The sequence below is a fragment of the Aulonocara sp. 'chitande type north' Nkhata Bay genome, linkage group LG23, assembly GCF_057382095.1.
Source record: "Aulonocara sp. 'chitande type north' Nkhata Bay isolate Kocher_YH1m ecotype deep benthic linkage group LG23, A_spYH_male_GT1.1, whole genome shotgun sequence".
In the NCBI taxonomy this organism is placed as follows: Eukaryota; Metazoa; Chordata; class Actinopteri; order Cichliformes; family Cichlidae; genus Aulonocara; species Aulonocara sp. 'chitande type north' Nkhata Bay.
Genome location: NC_141365.1, coordinates 45,636,755 through 45,663,318, shown reverse-complemented (window position 1 = coordinate 45,663,318; position 26,564 = coordinate 45,636,755). Strand labels below are relative to the sequence as shown.

Here is a 26,564-nt window from a genome sequence, read left to right as displayed (position 1 = left end):
AACAGCTGAAACAGTAAATGAGAGCAGGAACACGGATTCTGCACAAAGACGTAAACACAAAGCGCGGAGCCGCCGACGCATCAGAATCAGTGAGATGTCGCCTTTCTCACCCGATGGCACGGACACGGTCGGGGCTGAAAGCCGACAGCTCGCTGATTCTGATGTTTCGGCGGCTCCGAGCTTTGTGTTTACGTCCTTTTTACGCTGATTCTAAAGCTGTTAGTTTTATCTCTCTCCAAACAATATTGACTGAACCAGCAGCAAAAGAAGATCCAAACTACGCTTCACATAAACATCGTCATGAACTCACTCTGACTTTTGCTGTTTTGCTTCCACCAGGATAAAAATCACACTTCATGCACATTTCATGCATTTTAGACCTTCTTCAGAATACTGTATATACTATGGGCATCACGGTGCTGATTCAGAATCCTTACATTATTATTTATTACTAGAGCTACAATAAAAAAGCAAAGAGGAGGGGGAAGTAATAAATATGAAATAATGTATTTATGATGATTCCATTTGTTTCACTATCCACTCTGTGCAGGGCAAAGCTTATTACATGTTTAAACTGCAGAGATACAATAATTTTACTGCTGTAAAATCCAAATTTTGTCTTATTTAAAATATAAATCTAATATAATCTGCTTCTTAATGTATGTTCTTTAAAATACAGCGTGTTTTTTAAAATATTATAATAATGCATAATTATGTGGACATGCATATTAGATCGTTTTTTAGTGAAATATAATCCCCTCAGAAAGGCAGGAAATGCTCTGTAACTTACTTTAAAACTAAATATGTTCACTAAAACGGTGACAGAGCTACAGACCCATGACAGCCTTACCCAGTGAGCCAGCAGCTATGACCAGCACTACATGTGCAGTTAATAAAAGGACAGGTAATGTTTGTCGCGCTGTTGCACACACAGCACGCTCGTTTGTTTCAGTTCGTCAAATTGCCACAAGACAACTTACCAACGTGTACGTAATAAGCCAATACTCCTGTGTGCTACACACTACAGTGTACGCTGTACAGCTACTTACTGGGTTTGTCGCATCAGTCTGTGTCTCTGAGTTAAATTGTGTTTCTCCTACAGCTCCGGACCGCAACAAATGCGCGTGCTCTTTGTGAGCTCGTTCCCGGCTCGTAACCAGCGCGTTCTGCCATCAAGGGCGATCATTGGTTAAATGTGATCATGTGACTGATGCAAGCCAGATCCTTTTATTTAGCAAAACTGTGATTAATAGTTAAATATTATTGTTGAGGGGCACAGACAGGACTCCGCACGCACGCACACATTAAAAAAATAAAATAAAATAAAAAGTTTTTTAAAAGTTGCCTCAACAAAAGGGCACTTTGGGCACCAATCAGGAAAGGGGCAGGTGCTCAAGCCCCTCCAGCCCCCCCTCTGCACGTGCCTGCATAAGTCACTTAGACAACCTAAAAATGTTATTGTTTGGCTTTTTTCAGTGTTTTGTTTGTTCGTGAGTAAATCGGTTTGGCTGAGATTAAAGTTATTAGATTAGATTAGATAAAATAAAACTTTATTAATCCCCCAGGTGGGTTCCTCCTTGGTTTTTACACAGCTGAATAAACATCAAACAGAAAACTGATTAAACAGAAGTATGAGACGGTCGAGAATTTACTCCAGTGTCCTGTTATATTGCAGATAGCAAGGAACAGACAGCCGAGTTTATTAAACTCCACCGAGACAGCGGTGACGCTAATCAGAAGGCTAGACTGTCCAATTTCCCCAGCTGTTTACTTCCAGCATATCCAACCTTCTGAGGACCCAGCCCACGTACGCCGCGAAGGCCGGGTCCTCGGGAGGATGCAGCCGATGAATTTGGACACTGTCACAACCCGATCGGGGGTGTGCCAAATGGCGGAGTGAGTAGACGCTCTCTACCGAGTTCTGCACAGAAAGTTCGTGAACAACGGTAAAACCTCAACTTTATGCTGCTAACACTAACAATTCACTAAATAAGAGAAGATACAGCAATCATAGGGCAAGAAGCAGCAGAATGCTTAATCAGAAAGGAGCGACATTTTGAGGTGTACTTCACAATCTAAAATCTCCAATGCACCCCTTTCTGATCACTGTTTCATTGATCTTGTCTTAGAACCAACAAGGATGAGACGTAGTAGCAGAGGATATTGGAAATTTAATGCCAGCCTTTTAAATAAGGACAAGTATTGTGATAAAATTAGACATATAATTACAGATATAAAAAATGATGACTCAGTAGTGGGTAATATACAGAAATGGGAATTTGTTAAATTCAAAATCAGAGAATTCACTATAAAATTCTGCAAAGAACTGAACAGGGAAAAACGGGAATATGAAAGTAATTTACTTCGTGAAATAACTCAGTGCTGTAGTAAAGAAAAACTAAACGTGCAAGAGAAGAATAAATTGATGGAGTTACAAACTAAATTGGACGATCTTTACCTAGAGAAAGCCCAGGGTGCCTTTATAAGATCGAGAGCCAAGTGGATTGAGGCAGGTGAAAAGAATAGTGATTGGATTTCCGGCTCTTTTTAGAGAACCGGCTCTTTCGGCTCAGATCACTAAAAAGAGCCGGCTCTTTCGGCTCCGAACCGGCTCTTCAGGTTGTTTTATTGCTTTAAGTAATTTATTATTAACAACAATATAAAATCATGCACACAATGAACTACTAATGTAAAAAATGTCTTTTTTATTTATAAATGTTTATCATATAAATATTCTTGTATTTATTCACAGCACACAAAATGTAAAAAAAAATAAATTATAAGTACAAAAACCAACTATTTACAATTCAACTTTTTTCCTTTTAAATTTTCAGCTTTTTTCCTTTTAAACCAATTCAAAACGAAAGAACACAAAACACTACAAACCACAACACAATAAAATATCAATTAAAATATGCAAAACAAAAAGAAAACATGAACAACCAGATCTTTAATTGACGGAAAGGTTGGCATTCAGGAATATCAAGTGCCTTAGCTTTGAGGAGCTGATCCGGTTTCTTCTGTCATTCATTATCTGTCCTGTTTTGGAGAAGATTCTCTCTGAGGGGACTGATGTTGCTACAATGCAAAGTCTCCGTGTCATCACCTGGGTAAGACGTGGATAAGTATAAGCCTTTGTCTCCCACCAGCTCAGTGGATCTGCACTTCTCTGGCAAAGGGGCTCATCAATGTAGGATCTCACTTCCAGTATTACATCTGCTGAGGGATTCCTTCTGGTAGTGTCTCTATTTGCTCGTTCTTCAAAGAACCTCCAAACAGCAGATGCTTGTTGCTCCTTTTGTTCATCCTCTTCTGCCTCTTCTCCCTCTTGGTTCCCTGGCAGTGGAGTTGGTTGGCTGGATCTTGCTGCTGCAGTTATTCTCTGAAGAGCTTCATCCACCGCTCTGTTGTCATTAAAGACCAGCTTCTTGAATCTTGGATCAAGAATGGTGGTTTCAGAGAGAACAGCATTATATTCCATTCTGTGGAATTTTCTGTCCATGGATGCACAGAGAGCATCCACCAACTCTTTCACTTTTCCAGTAGTTACTCTGGTTTGGTGTTCAGCTGTCACTCTCTGCAGACCCTTGCACAGGATTAACATTTTGGAGGCTGTGACATGGCTGAAAAAGAGTACATAACAAGTTTCAAAATTATGCTTTTTTAAAATTCAGCAGTATATTATTATTTATGATCATGTCTAATCTACTTTTCATACCAGCAATGCAACTAACTACGACTACTACTACTACTAATAATAATGCAATAACATTTGCACACTCACCTGTCTGCACTGATCTCCACGGTGACCTGCTCAAATGGCTCCAAAACAGTGCATGCCTGCTGTAGTACCTCCCATTCCTCATGGCTCAGAGGGTCAACCGGTGCATTGATAACTGCCAGGGTAGAGATGACAGCATCCTTGGACTCCAGAATCCGTTTTAGCATATGAAAGGTTGAGTTCCACCTTGTGATACATTCTTGTTTGAGCTTTAGCTCAGGCATGCCCATCTGTTGTTGGGTAGATTTGAGCTTGTGTGTGGCTGTTGTGCTCCTGTGGAAAAATTCCACTATTGCCTTCACTTTGTCCACAGCTGGCTTCATCACCTTCAAAGCATCTCTCACAACAAGGTTAATTGTGTGCGCAAGACATGGGTGGTGGGTCCATTTCAGGATTTTAATTGCTTTTGTTATGTTAGCTGCATTGTCAGTAACACAGCAAACCACTTTCTTTTCCACATCCCACTCTTTTGCCACTTTGAGCAGCTCTTCTGCTAAGTTCTCAGAAGTGTGTCTGTCACTGAACTCAAAACAATCCAGAAGACAGGATACCATTTTATAATTTTCAATAAAGTGACACGTAACTGACAAGAAGGATGTGGTGGTTTGGGATGTCCAGCTGTCAGTTGTTAGACACACTGCTGTGGCTTTTTTAACCCTCTCTTGCAGTGATGCACGTTCTCTTTCATATATGCCTGGGATGATTTTTTGGGAGAGAGCCTTCCTGCTTGCCTATTCATATTGTTTGTGGAGCCAGCTCTATATGAAATTCTTTTCTTGCAGACTCTACACTCTGCCTTTGTACTGTCAATAAAATTGAAGTGGTTCCAGATTTTGCTTGTTTTCTTGGTTGCTTCACTCATTTTCTTTACTGTACCTTTCTAAATTGACGACGTTGTCTCTTGTTGTTGCTCTCTTTCTCTCTCTCCCTCCTGCTCTGTTCGTGTTCTACTGCTGCTGTGAGTGTAACTACCGCCCCTCCCCCCTCTGCCCAGCGCTGAGCAGAGGCGGGAGGGGCACAAACGCACAGCTGTGTTTGCTTCCCTCCCCCCTCTGCTCAGCGCAAACACAAGGCTCAGGTGTGGCATTAAGCGAAAAAGGTTAGTGAGAGGGCAAGAGAAAGAAAAAAAAAAACCCCCACGGCTCCCAATAAGGAGCCGGCTCCCGTCGTTCACTTCAAAGAGCCGGCTCTAAGAGCCATTTCGTTCGCGAACGACCCATCACTAGAAAAGAACTCATCATATTTTAGTAAGCTGGAAAAGTGTAGACAGCAGAGAAATCTAATCTCAAGCTTGTTGATAAATGGGACTGAATGTAAAGATTTCAGAAAGATTGAAAAGGAAGTCTTCACTTTTTATTCCAAATTGTACTCCTCAGAATATTCAGCAGCTGATTCTGATAGTTTCTTTGATAAGATTCATAATCTCATCCCATGTATTGACAAGCCTTTCAAAGATCTGTGGGATTCAGAGTTTAAAATTGAGGAACTGGATTTGGTGGTCATGAAAATGGCATTAAACAAGTCCCCAGGGACAGATGGACTTACTACTAATTTTTGGACAGGAGAATTCAGTTACCACATTTGACAGTGACAGTAATAAAATTTGGAATACTTGCTGAGAATGCAGATTTTGACCTGTTGATTAGGACGATTTTGTTAATGGGAAAATTTTTTCTTCACAAATGCAGATACTTTAAAGCTAAACCATGTATAAACAGATGGCTGAATGACTTTAGACTCTGGGCTAAATCGCTGAAACTTGTGAATAACAAGAAAGCCCATAAACTTGTTGTTTTATTTAAAGAGTTTAATCTATGTTAAAAAAAAACCTCCCTATTTTATAATCACGACTGCCCTTTTTTTGCACGTTATTTTTTGCCTTTGGTTCAAGTCCTTCAATGACTGCTTTGTGCTTATTGTTGTTGTTGTTTTTTTTTTTTTGGTCGTTTTGTTTGTTTGTTTGTTTTGCTATAATGCTCAACAGGGGCGGAGCGTGGGGGTGGCTTACTGGGCTTAAGCCCGGGTTGTTTTGTCAGAAGCCCGGGGTCTTTTGGAGTGTAATTTTTCATAGTTAGATGCCTGGCTGACAACTGTATAAAACAAAAAGTACACACAATATTCGAAGCACATAGTGCACACTGTGGGAATTTACGACTGTGCGTGAATCCCCCCTGATATTGGTATGATCCGAGCTCAGGCACTAAGCGACTGAGCGAGGGGGCGGGGCAGCTGCTGCCAGCAGTGAGTGCGCTGTTGGAGAAACGGAGCCAGCCATACTAAGGAGAGCTGAAGTTTGACCAGGTACCAAAGAAAATCATTCGTACTGTACAAATAATGTAAATATGACAGTGCATCACGAAAGATTGATATCAAACTGATCACTTGACCAATATTACGTTACTTGCTCTTCGAGTGAATCAACAAATGGCGAAATGAAAAGCCGAACAAATGCTATTTTTTTAGAGAGTCTTAGCTTACGTGTGTTTACTTCATATTTTCAGTTCTTACCCTCCCCGACTAAATCGGTTTCAGTTATGCACTGAAATATAAGAATGGACATTAGAGGGTTCTTTCAAAGAAAAAAACTCAGGTAAATGTTATTTTATATATTATGCTTACTATGTTGTTCAGTATATTTCTATGCAAAACAAGAGGGATTTCAGTACACAGCAGGATATTCACATTTGTAACCAGATATTTACACTTTAGGGAGAAAACATAAAACATTTTTACTGTACAACATCAATTTAGATTAAACTTTTGTTTTAGATAAATATTGAAATATATTTTGAATTAGTTAAATGTCAGAATAAAGAGAGACAGAGCTGTCTATTTATTATCACTTTCATCATATTAAGGAGTACATATACACTAAGTTTATTGTTAATTAATAAGAAAACTCCAGACGATTCCATTCTGAGCTGAAGAAGCTTCTGATAGGTTTGTAGAGTCTATGTGAGTAAACTGGTGGCACAGCTGTGGATGCATATAAGGCAAAACACAGAGCCTGTTTCTGTGACATGGGAACATCAAGAGATGTCAACCAAAACACCAGGAAAAGAACTGTGGAGCTTCATAAGTGTGGCTCAATTTGAATACAATTTGGTGCCATTTGCTATTAAGAAATACAGATAGTTTCTCTCTTTACTCTTAAAGTTAACAAATATGTTTTTATATTTATCAATCTAAAAAAATAAACATTTAGTCTGATTTGATGTTACAATTTAAAAAGTGTTTTTATCTGAAGAGTAAATATCTGGTTTCAACTGTATATTTGATGATTGTCAGCACAAAGAGGGAGAGAGAGGAGAACGAGGACAGAACAGATGAACAAGAGCAGGTGAGACACGCATGTTAGTCACATGGTCGTTTACCAAAAGTATCAGCGTATCATAGGTCCTCATGTATCTCGTACCTAGTGTTTCTTTTTAGGTTTGTTATTTTTCAAATTCTGTATTTATTAAGTTCTGCAGGCTTGTTCGCACAACAAGGCTAAATAATTATATAAACTTTTCTCAATCTAAATAGTGGACTTTGGTAGAATTAAAAAACAAGTGTAGTGCAGGTCTATGATGATTTTTAGTGCTATCATCTAGTTCTGATTCTGGTTCTGTCTTGGTTAAGTCCTCAGTAGTCCTGATTTTGAACTGTTGTAGTCCTGTTTTAATTCTGGATCAGTTCTGGGTCTGGTTGAATTGGGGTTTAGTCCTCGTGTCTTGATACAGCCCTGACCTTGTTCTGCCTTGCTGCTTAATTAAAAAACTCGTTTAAGGTGTCCTGCACATGTGATATAGATTTTTCCCTATATGAAGTCATTCTTTTTTGAACAGAGCCTATTAATCTTTCAGTCATTTCTACCCCCCCCCCCCCCCAAAAAAAAAAAAAAAAATCCCACATGCATACTACTCTTTGGGCTAAGCCCCGGGTGTTTCAAATATCTGGCTCCGCCTCTGATGCTCAACCAAGGATGTAACATAATCGGATTAATTATGGTGCCTTGTATGTTATACTGTTGTTTGTAAATAAAGTTTAATTAAAAAAAAAAAAAAAGTTTCTGTCGCCATTTTAGTTTTTAAAAGACGTCGTGATAAGGGCGGGTCTTACTGTGAACCTGCGCGCTCATTGGCTAATAACTTGAGATTGACAAGCCGTTATCCAATGAGCGCGCGGCTTCTCCCAACATAAAGTAGTTTCCTTTGAAAAACCAAAGTCTGATTATTTTTGCCTCCACTGACGGAGCCTGTTGTTCCCGCCACAGAGACACAGTAATGTCAGAGCGGTGTTAACACTCACCTGCCTCAGCACAGCTCTCACTCTCCTCCTGCTCTCTCAGCTAAACTCACTTCCTCTCTACTTACAGGAAACCAGCGCTCAGAGGAGCCGACCGGCCTCACGTTTCACCCACAGACACGAACAGCGTGGAATTATTTTATGTCATAAGAAGAAACATATTCATGTTAACACTCACCTGCCTCAGCTCCACCTTCCTCCTCCTGCTGCTCTGAACGGAGGATCAACACTTTCACTTTCAAGGTTCAAGGTTCAAGGTTCTTTATTTGCCACATGCAGAGTTATATAAGTATAACACACAGTGAAATGTAGCCTGACACGCTCCTCGACATGTGCAAAAATTGGGGGGGTAGAGGAAGAACATTATATATATATATATATATATATATATTGGGTGAATGTACAGTAGTAGCAGCAAGCAGGTGAATTCTGTACATTAATATGAATAGACATCTGACTATTTTACAGGATAGACAATATAAACATATTTAAAATTAAAGGAATTTGAAATGTACATTGTTTCACTGCTCCTCCCTAAACACAGAGGATGCTGGGACTTGTAGTTTTTACCTTGTGTGATATTTATGGCTGTGACACTAAATCACAGCATGAAAACTTCCTGCAAACATGTCACAGGCAATAAAAGTTTCACATTAAAGGTGAAGTTATTTTTCTGTCTCATGTTCAATAAACAGTGAGCTGGGAAAACTGAAGAACAGACTTCAGACGTTCCCTGCAGAGTTTCTGCTGCTCGGTCGTCTGCATGTTGCTGAGACTGAGCTGATGATGAAGCTGTGACGGGTTTATGGCACGTTTGGTTCTGGAGAAGAGTTTTACTGCCGGTGCAGGTGAAATGATCAGAGGTTACAGCCTCTGGTTAAAGTGGAGGCAGCGATCAGGACGGCTGAGCAGCAGAGGTCTCGAGGGTCCTAAAGTGTAAAAGCATCAGTGTTAGTAACACAAAGATCACAGAATGGGATCATCCACACAACACTAACATCTAAATCCACGGCAGGAACTCTTCCAGTGTCCTGAAAAATCTGTGTGCACGATGCTGAGATTAAAATCTGTCTGCTCATCTTAATGCAATATTTACTAAAGTCTGGTAGAAGTTTTACTGATTTCCAGTCCACTTAGCAGACGTGTGGATAGGTGGTGGGTTGTAGAGCAGACTGAAAGCTTTAAGTTCATCCTCTGATTAAAAACTCAGACCCACAGATACAGGAAGTATAACCCTGGTGTAAGACAGGAAACAGCAACACGGCAGCCATCTTTTTCCTCCCATCATGACCAGTGTCCCAGCAGAAGCTGGGGTTTGTTAGATCCTGTTCGATCCAGAGGAAACAGGCTAAAAGAGTCGATCAGGGGGGATCATGGTTTTATTATGTGCTCGTTATGATTGAAGCTCTGGTTGTGTGTTAGAGACAGAACCTGCAGATTCCTCCACTCTGCCTCCTCCTCTGCAGGAATCAGCCTCTTGGCTGGTTTTATTCACCAACGTGAATAAAATCATCAAACTAATCCAAGTTCATTGTGAAATGCCTGAAAATGGAGGAATAAATCTGTCAGTTACCGTATAAAGTTTGAGTTTGTCAGTGTTTTACACGGAGACGGTCGTCAGATGTTGAATGTTTAGCATGAATGTTCCACATCTGGAGAAACCTTCAAGATTAAAGCCAGTGAAAAGTGAAGAGTTTCTGCAGCAGCCGCACTTCCTGCAAATCTGTTCTTTCAAAATAAAGTGAAAAGTCTAAATTTATATTCACGACAGGTTTAAAGGTGAAGGTGGTCACATGGTTTTAGTGGAATGCCTACGTGGGCGCGTCTGAGTGATTTTGATTCAGATTCGTGCAGCGTGGAGCAGTAAACACTTGTTTTTGTTCATCTGGACTCATGAAGGATTCCAGTTAGCACATTTCCAGCCAATGAAACGTAACTACAGATGAAGACAAACACATTTAAGCTGCCTGACTCTCGAGTGTGGGTGCATGTTCCCATTTTCAGGCTGTTTTAGTTTTCAGTTTAGAGGAACGCTGCAAACTCACAAAAACTTCTTTCTTGTGAGGTTTTGTTGTCAGACTGATAAAAGCAGCAGCAGCTGGTGTTTGATGAGCAGACGTGTGTTTCCTGTTCTGTAATAATCAGCTTGTTACCATCACATAATGAACTCAGCCGTGACCAATGAGGCCGTCCTTGTGCGGTTCTCTGGCGCTGATTCTGACTGTGACCTTCACCTCTGCAGGGTCGCCTCTGCTCGTGGCTGAGCTCGTGTTTGTCAGGCTGACAAAATAAAAGCTTCTTCATTTCTGTGGCTGAAGAGGAGTCTGCTCTTCTTCACCAACAGGAAGTGAAACATTTCTCACTGATTCTGAAATCTTCACTTGTCTCACAAATTCACAGTAACACACACACACGGTTGTGTTTTCATATCCTTGTGGGGACATCTATTTGACATCATGCTCTCCTCAGCCTTTTACTCTAACCATTAAGACTGAATGCCTAACCCTGACCTGACTGTCCCTGACACTAAAACCACATTCTGAGTCTCAAAAATGTCTTCAAACTTGTGGGGACGGGCATTTTGGTCCCCACAAAGACATGTAAACATGCACACACACAGGTATTAATGACCTCACAGGTTCATGTTTGGGGCTTTTAGCATCTTTGTGTGTCGCTCAGATTTAATTCACTCTTGTTTTGAGGTTTTGTGCCTTTTTGTTTCATTCTTTGTGCGTTTATTTTCTCTTTAAGCCTTTCAGGACTCGTGCTGTTGGCTTTTTCCTGGTGTGTTATTAGTATTTTTCATTTCTAAACTTATTGTAGAAGAAGGACCGATGGAACATTTATGTGAAAATAAACATGATCATTTAATGTTTTTGTCAGTCATTAAAAAATAAATCCTGGTCTTTCATTTTGCTGCTGCATTGTTCACAGAAACACATATTTTCCTGTTTCTTTCTGTTTGTGTGTTTCTGCTTTTGCCTGTTTAGCGCTGCTGAGCAGGAAAACCCAGACGAACAAAAACTTCTTTTAAGTAAATGTTTGAGTCACTTTGGGTCTGAACTGTAAAAAACTGCAGACTGAAACAGATTTGAAGGCATCACAGGAACAGCCTCACATTCAAAACATGAAAGAGAGGACTTTTATTTTGAAACACTCAGGAAATGACAGAGGGAAAGTTTTTTAATTAAAACAAATTATTATTTTATGCATTCTAAGTTCATACAACCACCAAAACTGTGATGATCCTCACATCAGCTTTACTGTGTGAGGTCACATACACGATCATTAATGTTACTATTATTATTATTATTATTATTATTATTATTATTATTAGAGACTTGCAGAGAGAAGAGGTGGAAACATTTTGATTTTCATAAATTTAACAGACTAAAAACCTACAAACATGTTTGGTGCTGAAGAAAAATGGAAAATATCAGAACATCAGAGCTTAGATGACCTCCCTCATCATCTTGGTGACATCGTTGCTAAGGGTGACCATGTCCAAGGCCCAGCCCCTGGACAGGTTGGAGCGTGTCGTCTCCTGGCGCATGGCGGTCTGGAAACCCTAAAGCAGTGGTTCCCAAACTTTTTTTTGCTGGGCCCCTCTTGTTTTACAAGATAAATGTTCGCGCCCCCCTCTCGCGCGCGCACGCACAAACACAACCTCCAACCACACACGCCCATATTTTGCTCCATTGCGGTTTATTTCACACCTCAAACATTTAGTAAACAATTAAGCAAATACAAATAATCTGCAATAAATTACAGGTAGTAAGAAAATAAACTACTAACTCTTTTACGCTACGTCCACATCTACACGGGGATTTTTGAAAACGCAGCTGTTTCTATGCGTTTGGACCTTTCGTCCACATGTAAACGGCGTTTCGAATCACCGAAAACTGAGATTTTTTAAAACTCCTTTTTTGCGTTTACATGTGGACGAGGAATACAGAGTTGGTCACGCAACGTCAAAGATATGTGCCTTTTTTTCACGTCACGCTGTGCGCACATTCTTTTTTACATGAGATGAGTTGCAGAATGGCAGATAGAGACAAAATACTGTTAATCTGACTATCTGCAGGTTTTACACGCTTACATACACACATGCAGTTACTGTCCCTCCATTTACAAAGGCAGAGGCGTCACGGTGTGATTATCTTCCCTTTGGTTTCACCTGCACAAGTGCCGAGGTAGGTATTGATAGCAATGTTGAATATTATTACACAGGAAAAAACAACTACATGTAAAATATGCTTCACCATATTTTCTAGTCTTTGGCTTAGAATGAAGTTGGTTTGGAAACATATTCAGCGATGCTTCATCTCCTGCTTTGCGTTTCTGTGGGTGCGCCCAATTTCTGTGGGCACAAAGTGTTAAGTGTGAAACAGGGCAGATCTGTCGTGGTCCTGAGTCATTGACCCAGTGTTTTGAGTTTGTTGGTATTATTTTCCAGTTTCTGCTGTTTTGTATTTGTTCTTAGGGTTTGAGTTGTGTGTTTAGTGTTTCTATTGTCCCTACCTGTGTCTTTCCTCTGTGTTCTGTTCGTGTCCCCAAGTTGGTATTGTGAAACAGCCTGTGAGTTTCCTGTTTTACTTTGTAGGTTTGTGTCTCGTTATGCCCATTAGTTCCAGCTGTGTCCCCTCCTGTCTGCCTGTGCTCCTCGTCGCATCGTCTGTGTTACACTCACCTCTTCCAGGCTCGCACGCTCACTCCTCTTCAGCCACTCACCCTCACACCGTTACACTCTCATGCCAATCCAGCAACAGGCAATCCACACAGGGTCAGGGACGCGTCCAGGAAATCTAGGTACAGGAAAGAACAGGTCAGGAACTGTAATGAACAGTACTGAGAATCAACTCAATGATTTAGCACAAACTGAGAAGACTCAACAAATCACCAACCTGTGGCCTAGAGTGTCCTGGTGCCACGTGCACTTATGGACACTCTTATGTTCGAACATGGTGTTCGTTATGGCCAAGCTGTGGTTTGCACAGAAGTTCAATAACAAAACACCACTCGGGTTCAGGTCCTGGGGTCCATTCCTCCCAATCACGCTCCTCCAGGTTTCACTGTTGTTGCCCACATGAGCATTTAAGTCTCCCAGTAGGACCCTCCAGTGTCCCACCCAGGGACTCCAAGAAGGCTGGGTACTCTGAACCCCAACCCGGAGGCACAGATAACAAACCCTCTCATCCACTGGGAGAAACCCCAACATACAGGCAGCAAGCTGAAGGGACACCAGGATACCCACCCCAGGCCGCCGCCTCTCACCAGGGGCAACTCCAGACTGAGTCAGAGTCCAGCCCCTCTCCAGGAGGCTGGTTCCAGAGCCCAAGCCGTGTGTTGAGGTGAGCCTGACTATATCTAGCCGGTTCCTCTCAACCTCACGCACTAACTCAGGCTCCTTCCCCACCAGAGAGGTGACATTCAATGTCCCAATTGCCAGTCTTGGGGTTTGGTTCGCTCCTGGACGGCGCTCACAATGCACCCAACACACATTAGTTGGTATCAAATGAGCACAACTGATCATTAATCCCACTCCATGGTCCTTAGGGTGGCACAGTTGCTTCACTCTCTCCTCTTATTCCATTAGAAAGCATTCTGTATGTCCCTAATATAACTGAGAACTTCAATAAAATCTCTGAATCTAACAATATAAAAATGGCACCGAGTCTGTGTCTGCATTTGTGTGACATTAATGTTCCACTTTAAGTTGGAGGTTTTGACTCCCACTTTTAACTCCTTCTCTTAATGTGGACGATCATACAGCTGGCTTCTTGAAAGGGGGGTGGGTGGGGGGCACACTACAGCCAAACTACACAACAGGACAAATGAAAAGAACAATCACAACTTCTCCTGTATCAGTGTGTTGCAGTGATTGTTTAGTTTTACTATCATTCAGTGTTTCTCATCAAAGGCAGTGCAACTGTCTGTGACACTGTAGCACTCTGTCAAGATTGTTGCACATTTGTGTCTCCTTTATAAAGTCAAACAGGATTTTGAATTGTCTGACATTTGCACGGGAATCTGGAGGAGGGAGATGGGCCTTCTTCAGTTTCCTAAGAAACTGTAGTAACTCTAACTCTACTCTAAGAGAGAGATCCACTAATGCCTCGCACCAACACAAACTGGGTTCTGGAGTCAAAGAGCTGTTAGTGTTTACAAATCGAGCGCAGCGACAGGATTGTGTGTCAGAGACAGAATCTCAAAGATTTTTGTGACCCTGATGAAGACCCAATTCTGGACATTCAAACTGTGTTATTAATGTTTTTAACATCTACAGATCATTATCCAGATATTTAATACAAATAAGCATGTCTTATTTTTGTGTTTTATAGATTTGAACTCACATCTCCTGTGTTTAGAAAACAGCAGAACTTTTGTAATTGGCCCAAAAAACGAACCATGTCTGTAAGCGCTGTTTTGAGCCTTTTAGCAAATCTTGCCCTAAACAGCCTGTTGCTGTTACAAAACAGAGGAAACATAGTGGAGTCTAATTGTTGCACCGTGGAGCTCAGCTGAACTCAGTTCTGGGAGTTGAAATCAACAGAAAGTGTTTCATTTGACACTGAAACAGTTTCTTTTCCATCCATGAAGGAAGCTTTTGTATTTCACTCAGCAAAATATACAGTCTGGACTGCACAACATTTCAGACTGCATGTGATCTGTGCACAAAAACATCGAGCTTCATGGACACACGCAGGTCCTGCTCCACTTCCTGCTGTTGCCATGGCTTTGCTCTCGTCTTGCATTCAGTCTAATTACAGCTTCTTATTCAAACTCTGCACGTCACTAATTCCTGGTCTCTCCTTGTTGAATACTTTTTATCTTCAGCTGTCCTTGAAATCATTGAAAATCATACAGTTATGTCTATAAGACTTTGGACAGAAACAACTTTCTCTAACTTTGGTTCTGTAAATTACAACAATGAATTTGAAATGATACAACTCAGATGTAGTTTCAGCTTTAATTCAGTGGGTTGCATTAAAATGTGAGGAACTAAAGCATTTTTTAGAATTATCCTATGGAGCACCGGGACGAAGGAAAGACGGGTGGACTTCCTGGTGGAGCTTGCAAGAGAGTTGGCTCACTCTCATGTAGCTGGGAAGAAGGCAAGAAAAGAACAGTTGCTTTGGACACAACCCTCCACACCTAGCCCTGGAAAAAGAGCCATGTGTCAGGTCAAACACAAATGCAAGAACAATCATGCCACTGTGCGATGTGTTCACTGCTACAGATACACATGTGGTAAATGCAGACTACAGATACCATGGCAGTGCCAGGATTGTGAGTGATTGCTGAAAATGTTGAAATGTACTCACTCACTTTTTATTATTATTTGTAAATATGTGTACAAATGGTTGGTTTTTTTGTACTGTTTTTATCAATAAATCTCAGCAACAAAGGAAATACACCCAGTGTTGGGTAAGTTACTTTAAAATAGTAACTTAGTTACATTACTAGTTACTTCTCTCAAAAGTAACTCAGTTACTTCAAGTTACTCGTTACTTTCAAAGTAACTAGTTACTAGGGAAAGTAACTTTGGTTTTACTCAGAATTCTCTTGTTAATGTGTTTCTTCCATAACTTTGCCAGTCTTCTAGCTTGCTTACTTGCCACAAGTGCACTGTGCCACCTACCAATAGAAAGGAAAAGATAATGTGCATATTTCCATGAGAGAAATCCCACGCCTGGACCGCCGTTGACTGCTGCCATGATTCTAGCCTACGTCACAGCGTCATGTGCGCCTTTTCCAACACAAAAACTGCAGTCGTGGTGCTTTCGATTGTACTCAGAACTCGGAAATTCTGCCTTCTGAATAGGAAGATGTAGGTAACACCAGACTGCAGATGAGCTGCATACAGGGCTGGACTGGGACAGAAAATTGGCCCGGGCATTTTGACTAGAGACCGGCCCACCATTATAGGAAAAATCATAAAGCCTTTGAATGAAAATAAACACTGTTGTGACAGTGATGCTCACTGTCTTGATGGTGTATATGCATCAATCTATCAATCGTTTGTTGTAAGACTCAGATAATTATTTATTAAAAGCGAGACACTTTAAATGAGAATAAGAAAGAAAAGTATTTCTTTGTGCCCCCCTTTAATGCCCTACATGCCCCCCTGGCAACACTTTGCTAGACCCGCCCCTGCACAGTTACCAGCTGTCAGCTACCTAAAAAAGGATCCTGGGGTTATTTGTCTCTCAGAAACAGTTCATAACTTCCCTTCAACTCATTCATGTCACCTAAAAGGTAAACCTGTTTCTCCATCACCTGTTCAGCTCTGATGATCCAGTAAGGACATCTCCTGGTTTCATCTTCATGTTTCCCTCTCATCACATAACCAAACCGATATCATGACCAGCAGGTTTACAGCTGTGGCTCCAGCAAACATCAGCTGATACTAGAAATTAATATTAAATAAATTCTAACAACAGCTGATCAAGCTTAAACATGCTGCTGTTGTTTACCGCGACATCCGGTTTCCTCTTTCGGCGCAAAGTGAGCGATAAACAAACAAGAGAGCCGATCAGCTGATCATTGATCAGTTTTCATGATTGAAGTAGAAACGGGAGAGGGAGGGGGAGAGAATGAGAGAAGAAGAGGCAGCTGTGCAGCAAAGACACAGAATAAATCATGCTTTGTGTCTTTTTCATTGTAGCTGAATTACGGGACAAACTGTTCCTTTTCACCTCAATAAGAAACGCGTAATATTTTCTCTGAATACCAGATGAGACGGTTGGCAACTCTAATAACTTATGAACAAAATAAAGTTCAACATCATTAACTTCATAGCACCACCCAGCTGTATAATAACTCCGTCATGCTAGCTAGCATGCAGTACGGAAAAAGTCAGAATAACAAAAATAAACTCCACCTAAACTTGGTTTATATCTGACCCAGAGAGACTGCAGGTCATAACTTCTTACCTGAAGTTCAGTTCACACTTGGACCGGCGGCCGCCTCGGGTCTCTTTTCCTTCTGCGTCCCTTTTCCTTCATCCACCTGCTGGCTTCCACCACTTGCTAATGTTACTGAATCTGTGGAAGCTCCGCGATAGCCACCACACGAAGTAACGAATAACGAGCCTATCTAAATCCCAGTAACGACTAACGCGTTCCTGATTTTGGCATAATAACTAGTTACCGTGCTCGTTACCACAATAATAACGTAGTTACTGTAACGCGTTACTTAATAACGCGTTAGTCCCAACACTGAATACACCCATGTGTGTTGATTTCTCCCTAAGATGGCAAACTGAAACACAAGTTTCCTTGTGGCTCAGGAAACTAACCACTCCAAGTTGGTGACTTTTGGAGATTTATTTTCCTGGATGATTGAGAATGCATCAAGACGAACACAAAAGGAAGTTCACCGCTTTTAGCAGCTCCCCCCCCCCCCCCAGACAAACAAAGAGGCAGTTGGCAGTTAGAAATCAGCAATCATTCACACACCCCCACTCCCCTCCAGAATTCTCAGGTAACAACCTAATTTACATATGAATGACTAGCCAATTTAGCTTCCACTTGGCTGAAGCTAAAGCCTAGCTAAAAGCCTACCAGCCATTTGGCAACTCAGCCCATCACACGTCCACGTCTCTCCTTGTTTCGTCTTTTATTATGAAAGGGTTGTGTTTCCATGTTCAGTGTGTTTCATGTTGCTTCCCCTGTGGTGTCAGGTTCATTTGTGTCAGCTGTGTTTCCACTTCCCTCCTTTCTCTTCTGTGTATTTAAGTCCGCTGTCTTCCTCTGGGCAGTGTTGGTGCGTTTTCCTCCGTTCACGTTATTCCGGGTTTCAGGTTATCTCCTGATTCTGTTTAGGTCCATGTTCATGTTCATGTTTTTTCATCAGAGTTTCTCGCATGCACCTCCTCGGATTCATGTTCATGTTTTTCTTGTCATAGTTGTCATAGTCATACCGAGTTATTCCCAGGATAGGTTTTAGTTTTAGTTTCCGCCCCTGTTTGCTGGGCCTTGTTTTGTGTTCGTGTTTTTCAACCTAATAAATGGTTTGTTTTTTTGTTAAGATTCAGGTCCATCTCTCCCTTGTCTGCTTTTGGGTTCATATTGCAATCACATCAGCCACAGTGACAATAAACTTATTTTGATTTTTAACTTTCTTTAGTTTTTCAACAATATTATGTATATATAAACATTTTGCATCTTACAATATAAAGCCTGGATCCTGCACATATTGCACTTTGAACTTGAACTGTGTTGTCTGTTTATTGGAGATTGTACTACTTGAATTCATTATCCTGGTGATATAACACATTAATTCTCCATTTGGAATCAATATAGTATATAATACAGTATCTGTCTATCCATCTATATAGCTATTGAATTGAACTGGAGTGAATGGAAGAGAATTAAATAATGGATTTCATGTTCATGTTTATCTATGTTGTAACAGTGACGACTTGAGACATCTGTTTGGCACTATATGAAGAGAATTAAATAAAATTTAAATGAAAATGATATTAACTGTATTTATACATTTTATATTTTTGGATGAGACACTGTCAGTGTGCTGTTATATAACTCAGTATTTTTAAGGCCTGACTGGTGGCATTGGTGCCCATTGCTTTACTGTGCTGTTGGATGTGTATGTGGGCTATCCCTTGTACCTGACATTTGATTGGGCATCACTGTGTTGCTATGGTATGATCCTGGTAGTTGTTGTTAATAAAACAATAACAAATTCAAATTCAAACATTGCTGCATTCTTCTGTCACTGAGGATTCCAAACCTGCACTCAGTCTCCTCATTACTTTGGTATTGAACAGACAAACTTTGGAGCTCCTGCAAACTTTATTAACAAACTGCAAATATTTTACACAAAGCTGCGACTGACAACAAGCACAGAGACTTCAAACAATCACTGAAGTAAGGACTGAAAGATTTACTTTTAAACAATAATGATTAAGACCTTTTTCGTAAGGTTGTTTTCCCTTGATTGCCAGCTGTTACTGTTTTTATCTTCATATCTTTCATATTTGTCCACCTGAACAATGCTTTAATGATACAGTTTGAGAAGTTTGATATGAATTTATCCAACTGACTTGAAACTGACAACTGTCCTGTAATCTTACACAGAGAAACCAAATCCTGCGTCTTTGCCTTGACAGACGCCTAAAATGGCTCGAGCTGTGGTAAGTTACCCTTCACTGTGTCTGTTTCTAAACATTAAATCGTGTGAATTTTTAAAGAAAAATCCAACAACAACAATAATAATATGTAACAGAGCAAAACGTCAGATGACTTAAATGTTCCTCTGCAACACAAAGTCAAAGTCTGCCTCCTCCACAGGCAAAGGAGAAGCTCCCACGCTCATCCAGTGCAGACCGTTGTGCTCTGGACAATGAAGTTCCCGCTTTCATGTTCCGACCTATCAGCGCACCTGCATGTGAGCTCCTAAGTCCACCACCTGCTGATGCCAGCTTTCAGTCGAAGGACACAGACAAGATCATGCATCCAGATTTGAAAAACGATCATTCATCCCTGGATGATGACGTGACGTTTTTCATGTGTCCTACTGATGTTCCTCTGCCTCCGAGACCTCCACCCACTGCAGAGGTAGGTCTCTGCAGAAAGCGCAGGTATTCTACTGCTTTTTCTGTTAATGATGAAGAGGAACATTTGATGCCCAAACGCATGAGGCTGATGAGTTCTGATGTACCAGTTTCTTCAAATCCTCCACCTGCTGATGCCAGCTTTCATGCAAAGGACACAGACAAGATCATGCATCCAGATTTGAAAAACGATCGTTCATCCCTGGATGATGACGTGACGTTTTTCATGTGTCCTAGCGATGTTCCTCTGCCTCCGAGACCTCCACCCACTGCAGAGGTAGGTCTCTGCAGAAAGCGCAGATATTCTACTGCTTTTTCTGTTAATGATGAAGAGGAACATTTGATGCCCAAACGCATGAGACTGATGAGTTGGGATGTCTCTAAGTCTCCAGCTGCTGAGAAGGAGTATGTTTGCTTTACGTGTCCTGAAGACAAGAGGTCTGAGTTACCTCTCAGCTCCCTCCAAGGCCATCCACCATCACAGGTCAATAATAATGACACTGACCAGTGTACCATTCTGCTGCCTCCTGAAATCCCAGTACCTCCAAGTCCTGCCCCTGTTGGAGTTCTAGAAACTGTTGATTTTCCTTGTGTTGATAATTAAATACATGTTTGTGGTAATAAATACATTTTTGAGCAAATACATGTTGAGATGATTCGGTTGATTATGATGGTTATAATTCTCCAAACAGTAAAAACGAATTAACTGATGATACTAGACCCTTAAAAGAGATAAACACCACTAGACAAGTCATAATGGCTACTTACAAATACATAAGCACTCAACACAACCCACACAGTGATCTAATGCACAAAAACAAAGGAGACTTAAACTGGCTGAATCAATTACTGTAAAGAAAACATGGAGGAAGGCTTCCTGTGGCGTCTGGCTGCAGTATAGGTCATAAACCTGCCTCCTGCATTACAGCAGACAGGTCAGGGGTCAAATGAAAAGCAAAATGTTTACCTCAGATTAGGGATGCACCGATACCACTTTTTTGGAAACGAGTACGAGTACTTGCATTTCAGTACTCACCGATACCGAGTACTTAATAAAAACGTGATTTTAATTTACAGGTAACAGCTTTAGTCCTATAATTTAACCAAAACAAAACAAAACAAGGGACTGGTTTGGAATTAAGAACATTTATTTAAAATAAAAGCATGTTGTATGCAACATATTACAGAATAAATAATTATAAAAAAATTTAAACAGTGACAGTGCAACTCAAGTATTTTTCAGTTTATTGTAAACTCTGCCGCTTTGGACAACACAAGGGGCATTAATAAACATCTTTGCCATTTAGTGCACAATATGTGAATAAACTAACAACATCCACTGACATAGAACTGTGGCAGTCAGTGCAACTGAGGTAGGTATTAACATCAAGTCTAAGATGACTCACTAAATGGAGAGAAACAGTGAGTGGCAGGGTTTTTTAAGAAAAGTAGCTTTTCTGCATCATCAGCAGTCAGACTGTTTCTGTTTTCATCTATAATGTGTGACACTGAGCTAAAAAGCCTTTCACTGTCCACACTGCTACATGGGGCTGAGAGCTATTTACAGGCTATTTTAGCCAAAGTGGGGAACCTGATTTTGTTGACACCCCAGTACTTCAGAGGACTGTCTTCACGAGGGCTTGGGGCCTCTCCGAGGTATGTGTCGAGCTCAAAGGCAGCACCTGCTGCCAGCGGCAGCCTGGGCCTTGAGGAACAGTTTAGCAGGAGGTTCTGCAGCTTCTGCCCGACTCCCCTCTGCCTCACCTCTAGAAGCTCCTGCTTCAGGTGCAGCTTGGCCTCTGGAGCAGTGTTGTTGGAGAAGAAGCGATCTTTATACCTGCACAAAATTCATAAATGTATTAATATGTGGAAAAATAGGACTGATGTCATGTAATACGTGCTCTTCCAGCGTGTCTGTATGTCCTGCTGCAGTCTCTTTATTGGCTGGTTGAGCTGTCCCTGAATGTCCTCGAGGCGGGAGTAGGCTAAGGCGGAATGTTTAAAATGCCCAATTATTTTCCGTCCCACTGCTTTAGCATCAGCTATGCTCCTCTGTGCTAATAAGCGTGGGTAAATAAGCATGGGCAAACTCTTTGTACTCGTTGTCGTGTTGGGATTTTAGGTGCTTGATTAAATTACTTGTGTTAAATGCGCTACCTTTAGAGCCTCCTCTGGACAATTTCGATGAGCATAATTTGCAGTCCGCCTTTGTTTTCGTGTCTTCGTTCACTTTGAAATAGTTCCACACGGCTGACTTGTCTCGCCTCGCTTTCTCCCAGCTCTGAGATGCAGCCGGGGCCTGTGGGGCAGGCACTCGGCGCCTGTGATTAACCCCTTACATGCCGCTCAAACATAGACAGGTCTCAGACCGTGGTATCGGTCCTCGGTATCGGGGAACTTTTAACGAGTACTTTAGAAAATGCGGTATCGAGGCCGATACCAGATACCGGTATTGGTGCATCCCTACCTCAGATTAAATATTTCCCAAAGTAAATTGGACTGAACTGGCCAGTTAAATACACGAGGGGATACAAATAGAAAAAAAATTATCTAAAAACAAAGAATGAAAACCAACTATTAATTTAATACTTAAGTCTGTGAAGGTTCTCAGTCATCCAGGTCATTGTAGTCTAAGGAGCTTGGAAGGAAAAGCGTCTGGACTTCTTGAGTTGCTTGAAGACGTTTCACCTCTCATCCGAGAAGCTTCTTCAGTTCTAAGGGTCAATGGTGGGGAGTCCCAGATTTAAAACCAGTGGGAGTTTCCCCCCAAAGAGGGACAAAGGACCCCCTGATGATCCTCTACCTAATCACATGAGCCAAGGTGTGAAAGCGGGTGTGGGTCCTAATCAGCCAGGGTTTCGGGTGAGCTCATTGTGAAACCTGGCCCCACCTTATCATGTGATTTCCTGAGGTCAGATGGCCCAGGATGTAAATGGTCTGAGATCCCTTCCCAGACGCCTTAACGTCCAGTGAAAACAACACATCATTTTCTCTCCAGTTACCCTCAGCAGTCCAACAGACCTCCAGCACCAGTAAAACATTAACCAGAAATTGTTTATGGGACATGTGTTGTTATTTATGTTTGTGGAAATGTGCATTAAAATTAAAATAAAGATGCTGGTGTCTGACGTTACTGACTTCCCAATTGTGTGGCTTCTGGTGTGGCCTTCACAATTCAATTTTCAATTCAATTTTATTTTCTCAGCGACAAATCACAACAATATAAAGTCGCCTCAAGGCGCTTTATATTGTAAGGCAGACCCTACAATAATACATACAGAGAAAAAGCCCAACAATCATATGACTCCCTATCAGTGAGCAGTCTGGAGACAGTGGGAAGGAAAATCCCCTTTTAACAGGAAGAAACCTCCAGCAGAACCAGACTCAGGGAGGGGCGGGGCCATCTGCTGCGACTGGTTGGGATGAGAGAAGGAAGACAGGATAAAGACACGCTGTGGAAGAGAGACAGAGGTTAATAACAGGTATGATTCAATGCAGAGAGCTGCATTAACACACAGTGAGTAGGAAAGGTGACTGAAGAAGAAATACGCATTGCATCATGGGAATCCCTCAGCCACATACACCTGTTGCACTACACAACAAATGCAAGCATGTCAGTTTTATTCATTTTATGCTCATCTTCGTACAAATTTTAAAGGTAATGCAGTCAAAACTTTGTAAGTATCTGAGTGATTGGATGAAGCGGTTTGATGACGTAACACGTATTAGATTATAATATTATTTTATGCCATGTTAGACCCCTAATTAAAGATGGTGAATTATTATGTAGTTTTAGTTGGCATTATTCTCCTGAATTAGAAGAAGCTGATAACTATTGCATTAGTTAAACTGATTTGCATTACATTAAACTGCTGACTTGTTGTGAATGAATGATATTGTTTTATGATGCATTATACTGCTGAGTTATAAGAAATACTGTTCGCAGAAAGTAATTGTCTTATTTGTCTGAGTAGAAGAGAACAGAATATACTGGAGTTTTCTGCCCCATCTCAGCAGGAGCAGATAGACGGGGAGCCAAGGTCGTAGCTTAGGCGCTGTGTGAGAGAAAGCATGTGAATGTTTAGGCTTTTTATGATAAGGTGGAGGCACCAGAGGCTATAAGAGTTTGAGCAATGCTCCACCATTTTGAGATCTGAGGCTGTCTGCATCAGTGTCCATCTCCCACGCGTGTGATCATTAAAATCATCGTTTGACTCAACCCGACCGGACCAGTGTTGTTATTGTGGTTTTTTCTCTTGTCTCCATCCCCAATATTTTGAACCATAACATTTTGGGGGCTCGTCCTGTGGTATTGGGGTGGAATTTAAAAGTTTGGACGGTCCGAGGTTGTCGAACGGACAGGCACGAGCCAGTGGTCTTATGTGAGTGGGCATAAGCCGGCTTATCTAAAGGTAAGGCACTACCTGTTGAATTATTTCCAAAGTGTGCCAAATTGGATATGACTAAATTAAAGTCTACTCACTGAAATTACTGGTAGAGGGTCTGTTTTGATTTTGATGAGGATCCGTGTGTGTTATGCAGTTAAAGTCGGCTAAGAGTCTTTAATGAAGTTGAAAAAGGAATTGAAAGAAATGCTGGGTTCGAGTCCCAAGGAATTGAGTTAGAGTCTCAAGTAGTTTGATAGGGAATTGGTCATTTTGTTGGTTAGAGTCCAAATTGGTTATAGAGTGGACCTGAGTGGTCAGTTTGTGGGTTCGAGTCCCCATTGACCTCTAGGTGGCACTTGCCTTAGTCATACTCTTGTTTTAGGGCGTTGACTGGTGTTTCAAATTGTTATAAATTATTATAGAACGGCGGTTAGAGTCCGCTAAGAAGCGCATAGCCCGGAGGTTACGCTCCCTCCTGGCCGTGGACGCGCGGTCTTGACCTGTCGGCGAACAGGGTTAGTTCAGTTTGGCTTATCTGTGGGGTACAGGGCATCCTGAAATAAGCTAGGAGTTAGAGTCTCCTCACCGTTTGGAACGGTGTGATGTGCTTTTTTGAATACTGTTAAATTGAGTTAGGGACCTTAGGGATTAGGCCAGATAAAGTTAGAGTCTGATACTGGTTAATTGATTACAAAAAAGTTGGACTTTCTTCAGTTGGACCCGTTATGGTTAAATTTGTCGAAATTGTGTAGGTGCTCTTTAGAAATTAGGTCAGAAACTATTCCAGAAGTAACAGATACTGTTTGATTGATTACAAAACAGTTGGACTTTCTTCGGTTGGACCCGTTAACTTAAATTTGTCGAAATTGTTAGGCGCTGAATCTGTCAGGCCTGTCAGTGGTTGTAAATATAAGACGTCTTTGTAATATAAAATAATAGAGTTTTGCCTGAGCTTTGTGTGACCCTGTGTGTGACGACAGCGCACTGCAGCGCTGCGAGCTATTTTTAGACTGTGTGTGAACATGCAAATGAGCTGTGGAGCGCACAGAGGACTTTTGTTGCTGTTTAGCGTGTTTTTGAGTTTTATAATTATGATTTGCAAATAATGATACATGCCTGTAATTAAAACGCTGATTTTGCTGATTATAATACTACAGATAAGGTTTTGAATGACTACGCTGAATGTTTGATGTTCGGCTGGGTTTTGATATAGAAGAGACAAATCGAGCATGATTAAGACCGGCACGTCAGCCGGCAGAGTAAGATTGTGAGGAAAATGATATTAAATAAATCTCTCAGTGTGTTGATACAGGTGGCTACGGGCCTGGACCAACTGCCCCCACAAGCACAGCGGCCGAAGCAAATTATAGTAATGGAAACCACACTCAGCAAGAATCAGCAGCTGTGGAAAAGACAGCAGCTAGCAGAGAATTAAAGGAGAAATTAAGAGAAGCTTTAACACATAAAATTGGGGCCAACAGACTTGTGGAGGTTGGGAAGGCTTCCGGAGCATCACAACAAAAGGTGAAACAAAAACACACACAAGCAGAGTAATGTGAGAGAGAGGCACATGTTAGAGAAATGCCTTGTTTGAGGAAAAAACGTTAAATTAGCCCACCTACAAACGCACATACACGCAATGAAGAAACAGCTTACACTCATGAACACGTGAAGATTTTCCAGCAAGTTTAAAGCAGTGAAGCTTAACATACACCCGCCGTTAAATAATAAAGTTTATCCACTACTAACAAATAAACTCTCTGGGTTGCAGGACAACAACTTAACTTCAAAAAAAAAAAAGGCACTGGTCTGACCAACCAGTGATAACACGACAAATTTAGTGGTTAGAAAAGTCAAATTGTGACATGTTTTCTGCTGATTGATTAATACAAGTGATTACCAGATGAAAGAAAATTCAAATTTTTGTGCTTTTAAACACGATCTTTTTTTTTTTTTTTTTTTTTTTTGCCTGTCCCGTTTGGCTCTTTTGCCATCAGAATTATTGTCTAAAGGCAAAGAAAGATGCCCAACGGATTTACTTTACCAAACTGACCATCCCAGCCTTGCCGTAATGGTCCATTTGATTCACCTTTTATTGTTTATTTTATTTTCACTTACTGAATACGGGACAGACTTGACTGGGGGAAAGAAGGGGAGAAAGAGAAACAGCTGAGAAGAGGGACGGGGGAGAAGGGCAAAAGACAAAAACCAACAGAACGGGCAGAGAAAAAAAATGCATATATCAATCACCTGGATCACCTGCTGAGAAAGAAAAAAGCAAGCAAGCAGAAGAGAACAAGAGTAATAGAATAAACAACATCACAATGATATATGGGAATATGACAGTAAATACTAAATGTTAAACATTATTGTGCAGCACATAAGATCAACAGAACACAGTGTGCTTTGAGGTAGGAGGCAAAAAGGGTGTAGTTTGTGAGTGTGATCACCCGTGTGTACACCTGTGAGCATGGACGCGCTTGTTTTTTGTTTTTTTAAAAGGTTCCTTCATGTAATAATCTGCTAG

General features: G+C 41.1%; 1 protein-coding gene across 1 annotated transcript; it reads right to left on the bottom strand.

Annotated features, from left to right (window-relative positions):
• Positions 1 to 2,950: 2,950 nt before the first annotated feature.
• LOC147302769 (zinc finger BED domain-containing protein 4-like) lies at positions 2,951 to 3,948 on the bottom strand. The gene is made up of 2 exons (XM_086283597.1): positions 3,785 to 3,948; positions 2,951 to 3,623 (listed from the first exon to the last, which is right to left on the bottom strand). Exons 1-2 carry the CDS (start codon positions 3,946 to 3,948, stop codon positions 2,951 to 2,953), a joined length of 837 nt encoding a protein of 278 aa, XP_086139723.1.
• Between the last annotated feature and the right edge of the window lie 22,616 nt (positions 3,949 to 26,564).

Excerpts from the sequence above, each read along its gene's own strand:
- LOC147302769 (XM_086283597.1), bottom strand. The coding sequence starts at position 3,948 with ATGCTAAAACGGATTCTGGAGTCCAAGGATGCTGTCATCTCTACCCTG. Across the intron at positions 3,624-3,784 it reads GTGGAGATCAGTGCAGACAG|CCATGTCACAGCCTCCAAAA; the intron begins GTGAGTGTGCAA and ends ACTCTTTTTCAG.